The sequence below is a fragment of the Taeniopygia guttata genome, chromosome 3 (genome assembly GCF_048771995.1).
Source record: "Taeniopygia guttata chromosome 3, bTaeGut7.mat, whole genome shotgun sequence".
In the NCBI taxonomy this organism is placed as follows: Eukaryota; Metazoa; Chordata; class Aves; order Passeriformes; family Estrildidae; genus Taeniopygia; species Taeniopygia guttata.
In genome coordinates this window covers 7,402,332-7,421,272 of record NC_133027.1, presented here as the reverse complement: position 1 = coordinate 7,421,272, position 18,941 = coordinate 7,402,332, and the positions used below count along the sequence as shown (strand labels likewise).

The following is an 18,941-nucleotide window of genomic DNA, read 5'->3' as shown; positions in this document are numbered from 1 at the left end:
ACACAAAGAACAGCAATACACCTTTGAAATGAGGTAACAAAATTAATCAAAAATAGAGGCTGCTTACACTGCTGACTTGGATCGGAATCTGTGGTCATCTTCACATAGTTTGAGGGGAAGAGACCTGTCACACCATTGATTTCTCCTTGCCACCAGTCAGCATCATCTTTGTTCAGCACATTAATCAGCTGCCCCTTGGAGAAACTGAGCTCATCCTCATTGTTCGCCGTGTAATCATACATGGCTATCACCTGGCACACTGAGAAGGAAAGAAGAGCAGAATGGAGTTACACAGTATTAAAACTGTTTTCTCAGTGTTTGACAAAATCACAGGAAAGAAACAACCATCTCACATGCACTGTTGCATGAGAAAAACGCCACATGATTTTATCTTGATAGAGAATTGTCTTCTCTTTTACCTTTCTAAAATTGAGCCAGCCAGTAATTCTTATTTCCACTTCAAATATCTGTAAATTTTTATACTGAATGGACTGCATCTACTGGCCTTCCAAACACTTTAAAATGTAATTAAGTATCCTTCTCTCTTTTACTGACTGAAAAGAGAGTGAGTGATTATCTTACTGCAGACACTTGTGGGGGAAATGCTCCAGAGAAGAGGAAACATGCATTGGCTAATCATGGGTTACTGCTTTAGTCACAGGGAAGTTTTGTCCAGTAAAACCCAGGAATTTGTTGTATAAGCAGCTCATAGCTGTGGAGAACAGCATAATTTAAGCACACAGAAGCAAAAAAGCTCATGTTCACTGAAATAACCTCATTTGTACCCAACTATTCAAATGGAAAAATCTAGAAATAACCTCAAAATTTGCTTAGTCTCCCTCTTTGTTAGGAGCAGTGCATGTAATTCCACATGGTTTGCCAATGTTTGCTAGCTCTAAGATTTTTGCTAGCACTTGGAAACACGGAGTTTCCAAAAGAGAAGAGTATGGCTCTTCAGAGCAATCATCAAAATTAAAAAGCTCAGAAGATGGATGCCTGACCTTCATAGATGCATGAACATTTGAAATAGTTACATAAAATTCTAAATGAAATACAAAATCTCTTTTTTTCACCTGAGGGAGCAGCTGGTGTAGTTCTTTCACTGCTTGGACCCAGCAGCTTCACATGGCTGGCAGGGAACCATCCCTTCTGTCTCTTTTTCCCTCTTGCCTGTAAATGTTTATAATGGTTATTACACAACTGAAAAACTGAATAGTCCATAGACTGGAAAAAATTGCAACAAGTATGTCACAGAGTTTTGCCAACAAAAGAGAAGTGGTCAGGCTTCTAAACAGCTACTAAATGAATCTCAAAAGATGAAAATCTGACTAAAGCATAAAACAACGCAATTCAGATAAAGCTGCACCCTAATATGTTAATCCAAAAATTTTAAGTGAGATTTCAAAGTACAACTCAAATGTAGGGCTGAAAATTTGTTCTATGAATATTCCACCTATGCATATTATCCAGAGATTCTAATGAGGTCAAGGGCATTTTAACAAGATATTTTTCTTAAATCTAGATGGGGAAAGGAGAGAAGTGGGAACAGCACTTTTGCCTTAAACAAGCTTCCAACTCCAGCTTCCAAACCCACCTGTTCTTTCATTAGAATAACTTTACAGTTTAATGTTTCACCAATTAAATCTTAACAAATTAAGTAACTGTCAACTTGTCTCTTCCTCCTCCTGTCTGTTAATAGACAGTTTTACTATTTTATGTGACCAAGAAAATCGACTAAAAAAACCATAAAACCCCCAGCAACCCAAGGTTTAAAAAAGCTAACCAAGCAATCTAACAAACGAAAAAAATCTACCATACAGCTTTTCTTCCCCTTTGGTTTGTACTGGATGACTTTCTGACCAGCTTTTATACAGCCCTATACTTAGTGGTTTTGAATTAAACCTGAGAGCACCTCCTTGCCATTCACGAAGTCACAATTATTCCTCCTTGAATCGCTTATTTATTGAATTACCTGCAACTCTCCTTGCCACCATCCACTGGCATTTTTCTTCAGAATAAGTATCAGCTGTCCTGGAGCAAGACTGAGCTGTTCAGTTCCTGATGCAGCATAGGCAGTAGTAACCTGAGCAATTTCTGGAAAGAAAGCAGTAATTTCCTTTGTTAGTTTTTCACTGCAGTAAGAGCTGGATCCACAGAAATATCCTGGTACACAGCTTGCAGCTAAGAATATCAGCCACCATTAAAACACTGCCATGAACCTAAATGCTCAGAGTAACTTAAGAAACAGCCTTAAATGTTAAAAGGTTATCACACACTTACCGGGTTTCTTATTTATTGTTCCAGTTTTGCCAGCATAGCTAGAAGCCTACAAAGACAAAACAACAACCACCTTTAATGTGCAATAAAACCAGTACAGTAAAAGCACATGGAGATTTTAACTTTAAACCCATATTTAACAAAACACCATCCTCTACACAGAGAGAGAGGCAGTGTGACACTGGCTACAGTTCTGATTTAGCATTTAAGCTACTAAGGATTTTCTCTTCTGTCAAGCATATTAACCTCTGCTCAAAATCCCTGTGTAAGAGCTGGGTGCCAACAGAATAAAATGGAGAAAAAATACACTGAGAACTGTTAATTCTCAGACTCTGAACTCACATCTGGATCTTTTGGTCTGACGTAATTGGAGGGGAAGATTCCAGTTCTGTTATCGATGCTCCCGGTCCACCACTCCCCTTCCTTCTGGGTCACCAGGATCTCCTCTCCTTCCATGAACGTCAGGTCACCGGGCTCGGAGCTCGAGTATGGATAGAGGGCAACGTACTCTGTGCAAGGAGCACACGGGAGAGAACAGCTTCAGCTGGCACCAAGGGATCCCAGAGCCAGATAAAGGGATATCAGCATTCTCCAGTGTGTTCACAACAGGGACCATAACAGGGATCACACCTTCACAAGTCTGTGAACTGACCTGTCCACCTGCTTGACTGTACTCACATTTACTCTTACAGGTTCATAACTTTGTAATGAAAAAACACAGCTGCAATTAAAATATAATTGGGGAAGTGTGGAGATACACTAGAAGTTTTTCTCCAGTAATACCTGTTTTCTCTACTCCTTACTGACTGTAAGAGAATGATCCGCATTCAGGAGATAAATTTTTTCTCATATCTTTACAGACAGTAGAGAACAGCAGGAAGAGACCTCTGCTAATGGGTTTTCAGAAACATATTCATGCTTGAGCAGAAGTCTTAATAACAGAACATAGGCCTAGGCTCAACCTGAATTACTTAAACCTTAAAGTTCTTATTTTAGAACTTTTGTATCAACAGCCGAACATTTGCACTGTGTGTTTTGGACAAGCACTCAAAAGTGCTGCTCAGAAACTCCTCACAAACTGAACTATATTTACAAGTCATTAAGCAGAACCAAACTGTAGCATTAGTTGGCATTTTTCATGCCATCTTACCCTCTCCTGCTGTGTAACTCTGTGTATAAGGCCTTTTGTTTACAGCTGCATAAATAGCTTCTGGTCTGCAGAAAAAAAGGAAAAAGAAAAGCTTTGTGTTACCAAGAGGCTCATCAAGAGCAAACCTCTCAATTCACATGAGACTAAGATCACTTTGGTTATATTAGAGCTGGTACTGTCTCTGAATTAACTACAAAGACTTCCCTGACTATCAAACAGTGCCAAGTATTACTGATATTTAATATATATAATATATAAGAGCACATAACTTAAAAATATAATGTGATAATAAGGAAGATATACATTCACAAATTATGTTATTCGAAAGAAGAAAATTAAAGATTCTAACTAAAATCTCTTATTTTAAAGAATTTCTAAGAAGTTTTAGCAAAATGCATGAACTGAACAATTTACATACAGTGGTGCAGCCATCCTAGCACAGTGACCAGACTTTACCTGAACAGTTACCCTGCAGCATTAGAACATAATCTTTTCAAGTGAAGAAAAACACACTACTGCTCTATGCAGAGCTTACAATTAGTTTTGGGTCACTTAAAAATTGGCACCTTCAGAGGCAGAATGCAACTCCACTGCAAGGGAGGAGACTTGGTAATGAACAAAAAGTCTGGCACTTGATGAATAATCAAAAGCCACTGATGTTTCACAGCACTCAGCCTAGCAGGATTTCTATGGTTACACAGCAGTGAGCCCAACATTACTTGGCTTGCCAGAATGAAATAATAAAAGTCTAAAATGACAGAGTGTAAATTCTAAATGGCATTTATGTTCGGCACACTAAAGCACTGCAAGAATTCTGCACTCTAAACCACCTCTTTTTGCAAACTGCTGAATAAAACTACAACAAAAGTCACACTTACTCCTCTTTCTTGGTTTCACTCCCAGGTAAGAGCTTGACATAGGACTTTGGAAACCAACCCCTTCCTCCATGTACCTCTCCAAACCACCAGTTCTCCTGCTGCTCCAGGACAGTGATAACGTCATTCTTTGAAAAATTCAAGTGGTTATCTTTTTTTGCAGTCCAAGAACAAAGTGCTTGTGCTTTTAGGCTCTCTACAGGCTGCCCCTGTAAGACAGAAGTGATGCTGGTTGACCACACTGCCCCAACTGTTAAAAACAAACACTGGAATATCTTTTATTGAAGGTTAAGCAACTTCATTGCTAAGTGATGGCTGAATAACTTCGTTTACATCAATGCATGCATACAACTCAGTTTCTTATTTGTTAGAAATATATTCTGTGTATAGTTATATGTGAAAATTATTTTAGAATTATGAAAGATGGGTGGTGTTGCTCAGTGGTCCCTGGAAATATTTGGAATTACATTAATGCACAGTAGAAGAATACTTAGATGAGCTTCTTTATCCTCCAGCCTGTTCAGTGAACCCAGCACTAGCAAACTGGTGTGGTGTTCTGGTTTTTCTTTAAGTAATTTTCAGTAAGATGAATCTGAAATACATCAAGTTCTGCACAAGGTACCTGTCCATGAACGGGTGAAACAGATCCAGGGGACACAGTACGAGTAAAAGCTGATTTCTGCTGCCAGGCTGTGTTAACATTCAGGCTGGAAAAGGGGATGTTTTGGTAATCAGATTCTTCTGCAGATTTACTTGGTGAAAGTGGTCTGCAAATTGAACACAAGGCATATTCATGAAATTACAACTTTTATTTAGAAACTACTTCAAGCAGAGAACTTTTGTTTTTCAATATCGATAAAACTGATATTCTTTACAATGCAAAGCAGACTATCAAATATTTAAATTTTCCAAGCCAAGACTCTTAAGAAGGTTCTTCAGTAAATTTTCTGCCTTTGTATTTTAAAACCAAGCGAAACTATACAGCACATTATGTGCCAGCTAAATTTAGAAAAAGCAATTTAAACACAAACACAACAACAACTCACTCTGAAGCAGCTGAGGTAGTAGATAAAGATACTGTAGGAGGAAGTAAGGCTTTCTTAGGAGATATAGCTTTTTCTCCTTCTGGTATTTTTTCTACATAATTGCACGGAAACCAACCAAAATGTCCTTGAAAACTCCCATAAAGCCAACCAGGCTCTCCCACAGTTTTTTCATCAACCTATGGACAGGAGGAGAAATACAAAGGAAAGAGAATTAGCAGCATGAAACAAGCAGGGTATCTGGTGTGTCATCACCTGCTAGCTCTCTGACCTGTACAGGGACAGTGCCCACACCAAGATCATTTTCACTCTGCCCTGGTAGAACTGAGCTGACTTTGTCCTGTGGTGATCAGCTGCACTGGTGCAGACAGACCTCAGTGATGCTGCACTGCTGCAAACAGGCCACAGGCATGCACATGGGGGTCATCCAGTGCCTCTGAGCCACTCTGCCCTGCCAAAAATGCCAGTGCATTGTGCTGGATTCTGCTGAATGTGCAGCCAAGAGGCAGAGCCCAGCAGAGCAGGAAACAACTGCTGCTGTTCTGCTCACAGATATAATTAACTCTGTCAGCTGACTGCTTCCAAAACACATCCAAAAATTCTGTTATTTACTATGTGATTAAGTACAGAGTGTCCTTAAACATTCACAGCAATCCTGAAGCTTCCATTATGCTGCAAATAAGCCAGTTAGTGAAAATTGGCTAAAAATTAGCAGCCCATCAAACAGTATCAGCTGGTTAGCTTAGCTGGGGTTTGGGATGCCAGAGGAGGAGAAGGTGGCAGCTGTTAGCCTATTTCTGAAATCAGTTATCAACAGTTAAATGATACAATTACAGCTGAGAGGGAAGTCAAAGCAAAACCTACTTCTCTTGTTCCCTCTTCCATGGCTCACTGGTATGAAAATGCAAATAAATGCTTTAACACTGTCAAACTGAAAGCTAATTTAGTCAAGTTAATTTTAATATTTTGTACCCTAATGCTTTATAAATTCCTCCTTATCACCTACTTGTATTAGTTACAGTCTGAATGAGGAGCAACCACACATACATTACAAACTGTATTACCATGGTTGTAAATCAGTTTTCACACATTCACCTGCAGGCAAAGATTTTTAAACAAGTGCTAGTAACTAATATACACGAAATAACACAGACTTCAAGTGAGAAGCCACAAGGCATTTCCACTCTTATGGTCCTGCTGTAATATTACACACAGCAAATTTCAAAAAGTGCTATAATAAATGGACACAGAATAAATTACTCTAAGTGTCTGCCTAAGGAAGGATTGCTAAAGGAACATTCAAGAAAGAGAATCACAGGATCATAGGATGGTTTGGGTTGAAAGGGATCTTAAAGATCACCTGTTTCCACCCATCCTTCCAGGGGCAGAGACAGCTTCCACTAGACCAGGTTGCTCAGACAGGCAGAAATCTCTGTTAAGAATATACTGGAAAACAGTATTAAGATTCAAAAGAATCTCTCACTTCTACTTGTTATATAACTAATTTGATTTTAATTCAAATGCCATCAATAAATAATTCATGTGTCTATTAACTGTGCTCTTATTTCAAGCAAACACTCAGAAGCCAACTTGCACATGTGCAATGAACCGCAACAACTACATTGTTTCTGATCTACTAATTTTAGAAAGTTTATGTTTAGCATTCACTGTTCTTATATACAGAGGTTGTCAACATATCTAGGATGTGTAAAACTCAGAAATATTTTGGCTGAACTAATCCTAATTTCACCTGTTTAAAAAAGCATAAAGCGGCAATCCAATTTAATTTTTGAGTAAACCATACAATACATCAGCACAATGCTTTTGACCCTTAAGACTTTGTGCATCTCAAGGCTAGAGAAAAGGGTTAATTTTTGCAAGTTAAATATGAATAGCCAATCTTACCTGAATTACATCTCCAGTATTAAAGCTCATCTCATCGTGGTTCCTTGCCTCAAATGGATACAAAGCTCTGTAATTTACCAAGGCAATGGAATTCCTCGGCTCTGCAGCCCCAGCTGCCTTGTCTGGAAGGTAAGAAAACAGTTACCACTCTGACACAGCTGAGACAAGCACTCAGCTGGAGCCCCATCACTCTAAGCAACTGGCAGGAATCAGTTCTTGCCCCAGACACAGTGCAGGTATCAGGGCATCAGTTTAACAGACCAGTCATGGAAATGTAACTGAGACAATAAAATGCATTGACTTCTGCAGTGAAAAAAAAAATCATAAAAACATAGAATGGGTTGGGCTGGAAGGCACCCTAAAGATCATCTAGTTCCATCTCCCTGGCATGGGCAGGGACACCTTCTGCTAGATATCACTGAAAATGATATTTTTATCTTCTCCTCTTTCCTTGCCACACTGCTCTGGCTAACACAATGCTTTAATAAAGCCTCATTTAACATCACAATAATGTTCCAAGTCGAAAAGATCCCATTGTTGCAACAATGAGTGTTCAGCAGCATGTTGTGAAGATTTTATTTAGAAACCTATAATAGCGAAATGTCACGATTCCTATTTTCTTTGCATCTCCATTCCCCAAGTCAGTGATTGATGTTGTAAAAAAGGAATGTTTTACAAGGTTTAGCTGAGGTGTGCAAATATCTTTCAGCCTTGTTCTAATTTGATCCTTGCTGAACTCAGTGAGAAAAGTGGCTAATAAAAACTGACAAGAACTAATGAAGGATGACATCAAATGTGCCTTTAGTGAAAACATTGTTAAAGCACTATTTTTCCAAGTCCCACAGCTAGTTAGGTCCAGTCATACAGTTTTTTGTTTTTTTCACTTGAGGCATTGAGTAATGCAAAAATAAACTATATTTCACTTTTAAGAAATCACTTTTCTGAGCATTACCTGCCCATCTCTCATCAATGAACAAACTCCCTCCATATTAGCATTCTATTTTAATGAAAGAAAGTGCAAGCCCTAGGAAAAACCTAAAATATTACCATTCCCAGCAACTGCTACTTGTTGACCATGATCACTGGAAGATTTTTGTCAGAGTCATAGGTGCTGAAAACTGACAGAAGTAACTTAAGTTTATAAAATTATTTATAACTGACAAAAGACAAGAAACAGTGCTGGTTTGTGTTCTTTTTAATTGTATCTTAGGCAAGAAGTCTGCCACAGAGTCACATCAATAATAGTAAACCTGAAGAGTGAAAGAAGACTCAGGAAAGTAAAAGTCCAAAAGTCTAACAATTTTGAGATTACCTTCATTTTTCCAGGGTGGCTTAAGACTTTTCCCCTCTGCTGGCTTCAACAGGTCTGCAAACTTTGCATTTATGTTTATTTTAGAAGTGTGTTTCTCCACATCTTGAGAGTTGGTTGCTTCTTTTATCTTTTTTATCTCCTCGTTCTGCTTACGCCGCTCCTCAGCTTCTTTTGCTATTTGTTCTTGCTTTCTTTTATCTTCTTCCAGTTGCCTCTGCCTTTGTTGTTCCACCTCCCTCGAGATCGTGGCTTGTCTATTTTTCTCCTCCTCTGCAAGAAGCTGTTGTTTGTTTTCCTTTTCTCTCATCATGGCAGCTGCTTCTTCAGCTTTCAGCTTTTCTTGGACTTTTTCCTGCACTCGTTCTTCCTCCAATCGCTTCTTTTTCTCTTCCTCTTCCCTTCGGATGTTTTCCTGCCATCGGTTCTCCTTCTCCCGTTTTGCTTTCCTGGAAGAAAGGAATGAGAGAGGTAAGAGAACATCCATACAAAAATGAATGAGATTGTGTTCCTACAGTAATCAGTGGCACTTGTCTGCAAAATTGAGTTTATGACATTGATCTGCTCTCAGGGTCATCAGCTCTGCCACAGACCATGGCTTAACATGAGTGCCAGTGCATCCCACATAAATATAACAAACTGATTAAAATCCAATAATTTTAGTCCATCACCTGCACAGTGCCTTCTGCCCACCTGCATACTGATGAGCAAGAACTGATCTGATAATTAAACCAAGATGATTTAAGCTCTCCAGCAAGGCACTGGAAACAATGACTTCCAAAGAGATTAATTTCAATCAGGTACATAGATAAAAATAGCCTTTGCATACTGATCTTGGCAGCTCAGTATTTTTGCCTTCAGCGGTTGTAATCTATCCAATGTGCTTATCCCTGCCAGGACACACTGCAGCAGACAGCATCTGGAAACCTGACTGTATTTTCTGTAACTATTCAGATGTTGTCCAGTGCCTCAGCTGTCTAAAGACGTTAGTATCCAGCTCCGTATTTTGGCTGTCAAGACCTTTCTTCTGAAAAGACCTAACCCTTTGGGCCATCTTCTTAGAGATGTCTAGATGAGACCTTTTCATCCATTTCCTGTGGGGCATCCACTCCTCTGATGGGCATTTTAGTGTTTCCAAGCACGTGGCAGGATGCAGTCAGAACTGTGCAGTGATGCTGTTACTCCATCACACAGCTGTGTCCAACCAAAAAATTAACAGGCTATCACCACACAAAGGGCACATGATTCCCTTAGACTGTCACAAAGTTATGAAACTTCATCACAGGCAGAAAAATGCTGTGATGAGCAAAGCCCATGAATCACCCACACTACAAGGTCGCTAGCTCTGTTTCTTTAGTCAAATCAAATATAAATAATTGAAAATCTCAAATTCAAACCCTCTTAAATGAGTGGTACTCCACATAAAATGCTTCCTCTAAGACAACCAATAGGATGTATTTTTACATTAAAAACATAGATTTTAAAAGTCACAACAGCATTATTTTGTTCTAAGAACTGCAGCACTGATACACCCAGCCATGATTACCTTGCAGCCTCATCTTCCAGTCGCTTCTTCTGTGTGAGCTCGGCTCTTCTTTTTTGTACCTCTCTTATTTTGTCCTGTTTGATCCTGTGGAGCTGCTCCAAGGCTAATTGCTGTGTGCTGTAACTTTCCCTCAGGTCCTAGGGAGGGAACAATGGAATACATAAAAGGGAATAAAGCCAATCTTTGAGAAAAGCATCCAGGCATTTAATGCTTTTTCAACCAAGTTTTAATACAAATGGCCAAAATAGTATTAAGTTATTAATAGTCCTTGGAGGTCACTGCAAAGAAAGTCAAATCATTGGAAGTGTAAAAGGAGATGGCAGGTTTGCAAAGTCAGTGATGTAATTTGGGCTTTCAAAGAGCCCTTCCAGTTCCTACACCTGCTGGAACTGCCAAATACGACAGAGGAGAGGGGAAGATACAGAACTGAGTGTTCAAACACAACATTACTGAAGGCAGTGAATGGTATTTTATGTTACTACAAGGAGGCAGATTTCAGCTGAAAGCCAACACTGTACCATAACTGAGAAAGCATCCTGCAGCAGGGTGCTCACCCTTGATGCTTCCTGAGTGATCAGTCCCCATGTTTAAACCAGAAAAACTTCATATATATACTCAGCAGTCTTACCACTATGGGAAACCACAGCTTAAAGACACTCTGACTGGACTTTTCCTGTACTTGTAAACTTCTCAGTTTTAGTCTTTTTCTTTTTGAACACATCCTTCAATTCCTATCTCACCTCCCTCTGATAGCAGTCTTTTTTTCCAAGCAAAAAATCAGCACAAATCTTTTGGATTATTAAATTTATAGACTGAAAAAATTCAACAATAATAGCATTATTTTAGCCTGTACTTCGTCTTGCTGCAAAATACCTCTAAGATACTTCAGTCTTTTTTCTTAGGAATCCTGCTGATATACATTGAGCAATGCAACAGGTAAACCCTGACTTTTTGTATCTGATCTCATAAATACAAATAAAGCAATTAAGAATTAATAATTCCTACTACGATATGCACGTCTAGCAACAATCATATTGCCTAAGACATATGGTGCAACTTATATGACAAAGGCAAGATAACACAATTGCTGTGTCATTGGAAGTCGCTGTAGGAACAAACTAAATCAAACAATTTACTACAATTTTTTTCTCAAATATATTCAGCTTGGAATAATTTTTTCTTCTTATTTTGCCCAGAATTTCAGGAGCGCTATGGAAGTGAACTTACACTAAAAAAAAATCTCATATCTTTAAGGACAGAAAAACCCTCATGCAAAGCAAAATTAAAAGCTCAGTTAGATCGGTTTTTTTTTCCCCTCATAAATTATTCTAAAAGTATTTCTGACCTCAGCAGACAAAAGTAATGTAGGTTTTAGTACTGGGTTAATCTGGAGGTTTGACAGCGTTCTGTTTGCCACACCATATTCTGCACCCTGATGATACTTCTAGACTTTTAAACTTGGACAAGAACTCAAATACCTGACTCACAGCTTAGGATGGATGGATACAGGTACAGAGCAAGAAATGGAAAAGTGGGAGAAGACATTGTTTCCATCTGAGATTGCTTTTTTGGTTCATGTTACTCAACTAACAAGAAAAATGTTTGGGTGAAACAACTTAAAGAACAGACCATTAAGAAATTAAAAAATTATAAGTCATGACTTTGCTCTCAGTATTCTGCAGTTTGGATTTCTAAGGAGGTAAGAACGTTAAGTTTTAAAGAGGATATAAAAGCTAGCAGAAAGAAAAGCAGCCTACTGATTTTATTTTGGGAAAATGTATTTAATAGAAGTTGTACATCCAAACAGAAAGGTTAAGCAGAGAAAAATTGCGAAATAATTAAAAAACAAAAAAGCCAAAGATTAGAAAATAACCTTAAGTAAGAGGAAGAGGTTGTTGAGACAGCTTAGCAGAGACAAAAGGCACTGAAGAACAGAATCATCCATATTCTCACACTGTAAGATAAGGTAGATAAAAAGCCAATTAATCTTTGCACTGTATTTTGAAAAATATATTTTAGGGAAGACTGAACTGTGGATGCAGCCACTGAACACAGCAAGCCATGCAATAAAAAAGTAACTGAAAATGCCCATTGCATTAAGCCACTTTTAAAAAGAAAATAAATTCCTTACACATTTACAAATTTTTGTGGCCTTTTTTTAATTGGAGAGTGCAGAGCCATCGTGCTGGCCCAGCATCAATCCATTACTTAAGGAAAAAGCTCCCACCAGTGCCACTTGAAGTAAATAAAGTTAAATGGATGTGTGCTACCTGGTGGGAGCTGCCTGAGTTTTTAGGCAGGCCAAGAGGTGCCTCAGAAACAAAAATTCAGAGCCAGAGGTCAACAACTCTTAGCTTACAACAAATTAACAAATATTAACAAATAAGTGACCTACAGTTACTTTTAGGCTCGTACCCAGATCTGCCACCAGACCTTGCAGAGTGTACTGTGAAACTGCACAGGTCTATCAACAAAAGTCAAGTGTTCAGTACACAATTCAAAAATAGCAGCAAATATGACCTCATACTGTAGGAACAGAATGTGCAAGGGCCTGAGAAACTTTAATTCTAAATCAAAAGAGTTCTAGAAGGCAAAAGGTGAGAGTGAGCAATAGCTGAATCATGCAAAGCAACAGTTAGCAAGAGACTGATATTTTAGTACATTAGCAGTATGTTTGCATTTTTATTGTATTATTTACTCCAAGACATTTGATAATTCTTATTTGACACTAAGTTGGGGAAAACTTTTTGGAAGCCTGGTGAAAGTGACACCAATCTTTATGACTGGATGGAGAAATAAAATACAGTGCTCACAAGTGTAGGATATTTAGATAATGCAAGTACCTTAAGCTGACTGTTAAATTCATCCATTTCAGCAAGTTTAGAAGCAGTTTCCTTCTCAAGGGCATCTAGTTGTTCCTTAAGTCTTTGGCATAATTCTTCCTTTTCTTGGGATTTCTTGTGCACTGAATCAACTCCTGTACCTGCATTAGGAAAAACAAGCAATTTTACAAGTGTTTCTGGGTTTTTTTTTCATTTTTTTCCCTCCAGTTTTTAATCATTGTTTTTTCCTATTATATACACAATCCAAACCTCCTTCCCCATAAAAATTCATTGATTTACCTTTGTATTCATATATTGCACAAAGAAGAAATAGCCCCAGCACTGAACTAAGCCACAAAGGCATTCCATGCAATACATATAGAATAATTTGCAAGTTTGGTTTTTTTTATGTGAGACCAATTCATACCAAGTTTCCCTAGACAGAGACTTCCAGTGTAATTTGAAATAAAGACCAATGTAAACTTTACATAAATGAACTCACTTGAGTTTAGACTACCAAAAAAAAAAGGACAAATTGTGATAATGTCTTTGAGCTACATAGTCTGTATAAATAAAGTTTTAAGCAAAATCTGTGCTGTCTTGCCAAAATGTGTTTGTTTGTTCCTCATTTGGAGCATGAAGGAGATAATGGAATGCAGATGAGACAATGGCACTAAACTGGAAGATGTGGAAGTGAAGGTGTTATTAACACCTCTGTACCCTTCAGCCTTGATTACAAAGGATGAGAAATCTCAAGGCAATCAAGAATAGAACTCATGTGCAGGCACTTACTCTGAGTGTTTTCAAGTTGAGCATTTTTTATCCTTTCATTCAATAACTGCTTTTCAGGAACCAAATAGATTAATTTATTCTGATAATCCTGTAAATGTTGAAGAGAACATAACAATTTTTTAATATTGTTTATGAATCATTAATTAAAACTGAGAGACTTTTCAAGCATAGCTTCAACTCATGCTAATGAAACAGGGATGCAAGTTATTATTACTGGATAAAGAAAAAAATATTTCTATATTCTTAATATAAATAATATTACAATTGAAACCTTTTGACCCCGAACCATTAACACAGATGGAAAAATATTTATCAAACATGCTAAAAGTGTAAATATTTTCACAAGACCATTTAAGGTGACTGCCCCAAGCCTAACATAAAACAGTAAAAATATGAAAAGAAGTTTCCCTGACGAGCAGAAACATCACATAAAAATAGAGGAGAGGATAATTTATGGTAGTCAACTGATTAGAAATAATTAAAGTCTTGTTAATCAAATAGAGAAGAAAAAAGATAAAAGAGCAGCAGGGTAATTCAACCTAAACACCAACTTCGTCTGAACACAGGACAACATTCCTAAAAAAATCTGAGTCTGGAGCCATACAAGAATTCAAAATTAAAGAGAAGTCTCTAGTATCAGTCCACAAATAAATACCTGAGGTTTTCACAACTGTTATTTAATTCTCAGTTCATTTTAGTACATATCATTTGTTTAACACCACAGACAAACCAAAAGCCTCTGCAATACTGACAGTCTTGCCTATTTCCTCTTTCCACTGCAATCCAACTGACTGCATATTCCTCCCTATGAAGTTACATTTTCAACAGCATTAGGGAAACACAGAATATGGTAAAAGAAAACCATAATCTTAACAAAGTTACACACCTCAAGCTGTTGCTGTAGTTGCTTGACTTCCATAATTCCTTGGTCATATTTTCTATCCAAAGCCTCCAGCTCAGATTTTCGCATTTGCTTTTTGCTACGAATATCCTGCAACCTGCCTGAGATCTGCTGATGTTTGTCAGTCTGGAAAGAAAGCAGAGACAGATTACACCACATATGGCAAAAATCCCTTGGCTAAGCCTGTGGGCAGGTTAGCTCACAACCAGTTCTCTAAAATAACCCAAAATACCTGCTTTAGATTCGTCATCCAAAACAGAGTGGAGCTCCTAGTGGGCCATTAATGCAGGTATTAATATTTGTATATTTTAAAATACTGTATTTCAGAATATGTGGTGAAATTCCTATCTTACCAGGGCTTCTAATTCAAGATTAAGGCTCTTCTTTTTAGAGGTCAACTTGACAATTTCTTCTTGTTCCCTGTTACGTTGATTAAGAAGCTCTTGGCGACGGATTCTCTCCCATTCCAGTCGTCGCTGGCGCTCGAGCTCCTGCTTTGCTGCCTGAGGAAAAGTTGCATTGCCTTAAATCATAGTGGAGATGCAGATCTCAGAGACCATGATTTAATATAATGTGCTCTATTTCTAAACAGCACAACAGCAACACAACATAATGTCTTCTCTAAAGTGCTCTTACGCACTTCAGCATCCAAGAATGCAGGAAGTGATCCTACAAGATTCTTCGTGCCACACTCCTGATTCTGGATGAAAAAAGCTTCATAATTCAGAAAGTCTTTGCAGCTTGGAATATTGCCCATAAACCAGCACATTGACAGGTACTGCTCGTAATCTCCTTTGAGCATTTCACAGAACTACATAAAATATGGAAATGTGATGCATGCACTGAGACACCAAGTAGAAGCAAATTTGTCTCAAGTTCTGCTGTCAAAATGTTATCAATTATGAATTCAGTAGAGTCTTGTATGGAATACAAATTTTTGCAAAAATGCAAGAAATATGTCCAAAAAAATCTCATCTGTCCTATGAAATATCTGAAAATCTTTAAACTATGTAATAGGTTTAAGAACCCATTTATAACAAATGGTGTTTAGAACCCATTTTTAGCAAATGATGTTCTCTCTCCAGGACAACCTGGCATCAGCCAGGCCAGGAGACAGAACCAAAGGCAGCACTCAAACCCTGGATGCTTTATACACATGGACATTCCTTAGAGCATTAAGAAGTAATGTTAAGATAACAACCTCCCGCCTTTCTATTTCTTTCCTCCTTTCTTCTTCTCTTTGTCTCTCCAGCTCTCGTTGTCTCTCCAGCTGCCTTTCCATTTCCAGCTGCCTCTTCCGCTCCTGCTCCTGGCGTTCCCTCTCTCTTCGCTCCTGTTCTTCCCGTTCTTTCTGAGCCTTTCTTTCAGCCTCTCTCTGCTGCTGCTCCAGCAGGACCTGTCGGCGTTTTTCCAGCTCCATATTTCCCCTCTCATAGTTGGCTTTCCTTTTGTCCTCAAATGTCACTAAAATAAAGAAAGGTCATCATTTCTGCCCTGTGAAAAACACTGCTCTCAAACAAGGACCTCAGTTATGCCACTAAAGATAGATACTTCTTGGCAAGCTCAGGTTGTGCAGTCATGGATGATGTAAGCATCTTCCATTTGTTAAAGTAGTATTTTTCTGTTCAAAAACACCTCTAAATTTTCCTAAGTATATTCCAATTGGAGGGGAAAAAATAAAGAAGAAAAAGTTCCAGTTTAAAAACGACTACAAAAATTACTTGAATGTTACAGGAAAGCCTCTCACTCTAAAGAATGAAAGAGCAAAGAATGCTAGAGGAAAACATAAAAGAACATAACATAAGCTGGGAGAAAATTGTCTGCTGTTAAAAAGGTTTTCCAATGTGCAGGAAACATTAACACATGGATAAAGAGCTCAGTTTTTAAGGGTACTCCCTGTAAGAGTTCCTGGAGTTAAAACTATGAGAAACCAAAACAGGATCTAGTTCAATTACTGAGCACAAGGATAAAAAGAGACACAAAGGAACGGTTTAAGCCCCCAGCAACCACCCTTCCAAAAAGAGAGGCAAGTCCTATCCTGCAGTGTTCCCTCTATCATTGCCAATAACAGAATTTATCTTATGTTCAAACTCCTTCCAGTTTGCAGAGAATTGAACTACACTGGACCCCCCTGCTTTCAGAATGACCAGTAATGCCATGAACTTTCAAATGAAAAAAAAATTTGCAGTAGCACAGCAGTGTCTGGCCATGAAGGGTTTATTTTCCAGAATACATTATTAATCAGCACTTTTCCTTTCCTACAGCTAAAAATAGCCCCTGTCCCTGCCTTCTCAATTCTATTAGATATAACAGGCTGACTACATCCACTTAACAACCTTCCAGGCATCCCAGTTAAAAGGGATCTAGCTCCTGAAATGAAGCTCTCTATGGAGAGGATTCTTTCTTCCACTTTCTAAAGGTTTCAGCGTCCTTCAAAACCAGCCCCATATATTAAGAATATGAACCTTATTTTTTACCTGGCTGTTTTTTCTGTGGCTCCTCCTCTTGCACAGGTTGGTAAGATGGCAGAGTTCCATTTATATTTTCAGTATATTTTCCACTCCTGGAGGGGAAGAAAACCCCACCCCATTGTTGTTAGAGAAACAGTTGTGTTAAATGTATTACATTTCACTGCCCTCAGTGATTACCTGAAAGAAGGTGGCACCAGCTCAAAGGGCAGAGTCAGGGGCAGTGGCTGCCCAGCTTTGGCCATGTCCGTGAGGTGCATGGCCAACACAAACTCATCAGCCTTCAGCTGCCCATCTCCATCTATATCAGCCAGCGACCTGCAGGGGTTCAGCAGCAGCACCAATTAGAACCAAACATCACAATCACTCACAAATTACAGCTGAAACAAGGCACTGTAGAAAAGCAATTTTTAAAAGTGATAATTCCTGTGGAATGTTTGTTAAAAATACTTAACATTAATAACATAAATAATTGATGAAGGGAGATATTATCTGGTTTAATCATGTACTGTTATTCAGATCACAGAATCATGGAGGGGTTTGGGTTGGAAGGGACCTTAAAGATCATCCAGTTCCAACCTCCTGCCATGGGCAGGAATACCTTCCACTAGACCAGGGTTGCTCCAAGCTCCATCCAACTTGTCCATGAACACCTCCAGGGATTGTGAATCCACAGCTTTTCTGGGCAGCCTGTTTCAGTGCCTCACCATCCTTACAGTAAGGAATTTCTTCCCAGTAGCCAATCTGAACCTTCTCTCTTTCAGTTTGAAGCCATTCCCCCTTGTCCTGTCTCTATGGGCCCTTGTAAATAGTCTCTCCCTATTTTACTTTGGCTATTTTCCGCTGAAGCTTTCTTTTCAGCTTCACTGAAACATTCTCTTCTCCAGCCTGAACAAACCCAATTCTCTTACATTTCCATAAAGCACTGAAAAATAAGAAGCATCTCTTGCTTTATTGCATCACAAATAGAAGAGCTGGAAGGTGAATCCAGGACTGCTCTTAACCAGCTCAAAATACTAGAAACCACTTTTTCAATTGTTTTTTTGAAAAAAAAAAAAAAAATTACATAAAATTACATCAAACTCTACAAGAGGAAGCTTTGCATAGAATTCGTTTTTCCCCTTGTGTCTCCATGGCAGTGCAGGAAAGACACGAGCTGGTGCAGAGCAACTCGCAGGGGGTAGGAAAGGGATCACCTACCCCCTCTAAGGAGCAGGAGATCCTATGAGCCTACAAAATGTTTCCCACAAACTGGGGGGGCTGGTGTGGTGTGTGTGTGTTTGTGTGAAACCAGTGAAATGCAAGGAAGCAGGAGCCTCTCTCAAAGATCTGTCTGTACAGACAGAATTGCTGAAACGTGTCCTTAGACTGCACATAAGTGAAATGCGTAGTAAAAACACAGGTCGTTAAAAAAGCAGTTAAAAAACCCTATGAAAAACAAAAAGGAAACAACAAAACAAATGCCAAAAAAGAAACCCCCCATCACACACATATGCCACACTGAAAAACAAAAGCAGGAGATGATGATACTTTGTTATGTTCACACACCAGCACTATTCACACGTAGCAGCACCATTATTTCAGTAATTGCCATTAACAAGTACCCACTAGAAATACTGGTAATTTCTTAGGGCAAAACTGAAATTTGGGCTGTTATTTCTCTCTACAGGGGAACACAAAACTTCTCGCATTGGCTACTGATACCTTCAGGATTCACACTCAGAAGGAAAAGAACCACTGCACACCTGATTTATTCCCCCAGACTCCAGAGAGGAGAAAAATACAACCCCACACTCCACATTTATCTTCACAGCATGAAACCAAACCAGCTGAATTTTGCTGCTGCTAGAGAC

General features: G+C 38.6%; 1 protein-coding gene across 13 annotated transcripts in view; it reads right to left on the bottom strand.

Moving 5' to 3' along the window:
* The window catches only part of ITSN2 (intersectin 2), an 80,006-nt gene that overhangs the window by 21,457 nt on the left and 39,608 nt on the right, over positions 1-18,941 (bottom strand). For 9 of the 13 annotated variants that reach the window (XM_041714992.2, XM_032747728.3, XM_072926312.1 and 6 more), the window contains 20 exons: positions 17,269-17,406; positions 17,098-17,183; positions 15,822-16,084; positions 14,974-15,123; positions 14,606-14,746; positions 13,720-13,807; positions 12,949-13,088; positions 11,979-12,059; positions 10,106-10,242; positions 8,563-9,008; positions 7,251-7,372; positions 5,349-5,524; positions 4,925-5,069; positions 4,306-4,511; positions 3,428-3,492; positions 2,620-2,786; positions 2,281-2,326; positions 1,973-2,094; positions 1,074-1,170; positions 68-259 (listed from right to left, as the gene is read on the bottom strand). In XM_041714992.2, the coding sequence (XP_041570926.2) occupies positions 68-259; positions 1,074-1,170; positions 1,973-2,094; positions 2,281-2,326; positions 2,620-2,786; positions 3,428-3,492; positions 4,306-4,511; positions 4,925-5,069; positions 5,349-5,524; positions 7,251-7,372; positions 8,563-9,008; positions 10,106-10,242; positions 11,979-12,059; positions 12,949-13,088; positions 13,720-13,807; positions 14,606-14,746; positions 14,974-15,123; positions 15,822-16,084; positions 17,098-17,183; positions 17,269-17,406 (3,008 nt within the window). The remainder of the gene's footprint in view (positions 1-67; positions 260-1,073; positions 1,171-1,972; positions 2,095-2,280; positions 2,327-2,619; positions 2,787-3,427; positions 3,493-4,305; positions 4,512-4,924; positions 5,070-5,348; positions 5,525-7,250; positions 7,373-8,562; positions 9,009-10,105; positions 10,243-11,978; positions 12,060-12,948; positions 13,089-13,719; positions 13,808-14,605; positions 14,747-14,973; positions 15,124-15,821; positions 16,085-17,097; positions 17,184-17,268; positions 17,407-18,941) is intronic. The other 4 variants (XM_032747735.3, XM_032747737.3, XM_072926314.1 and 1 more) reach the window with 1 other exon arrangement.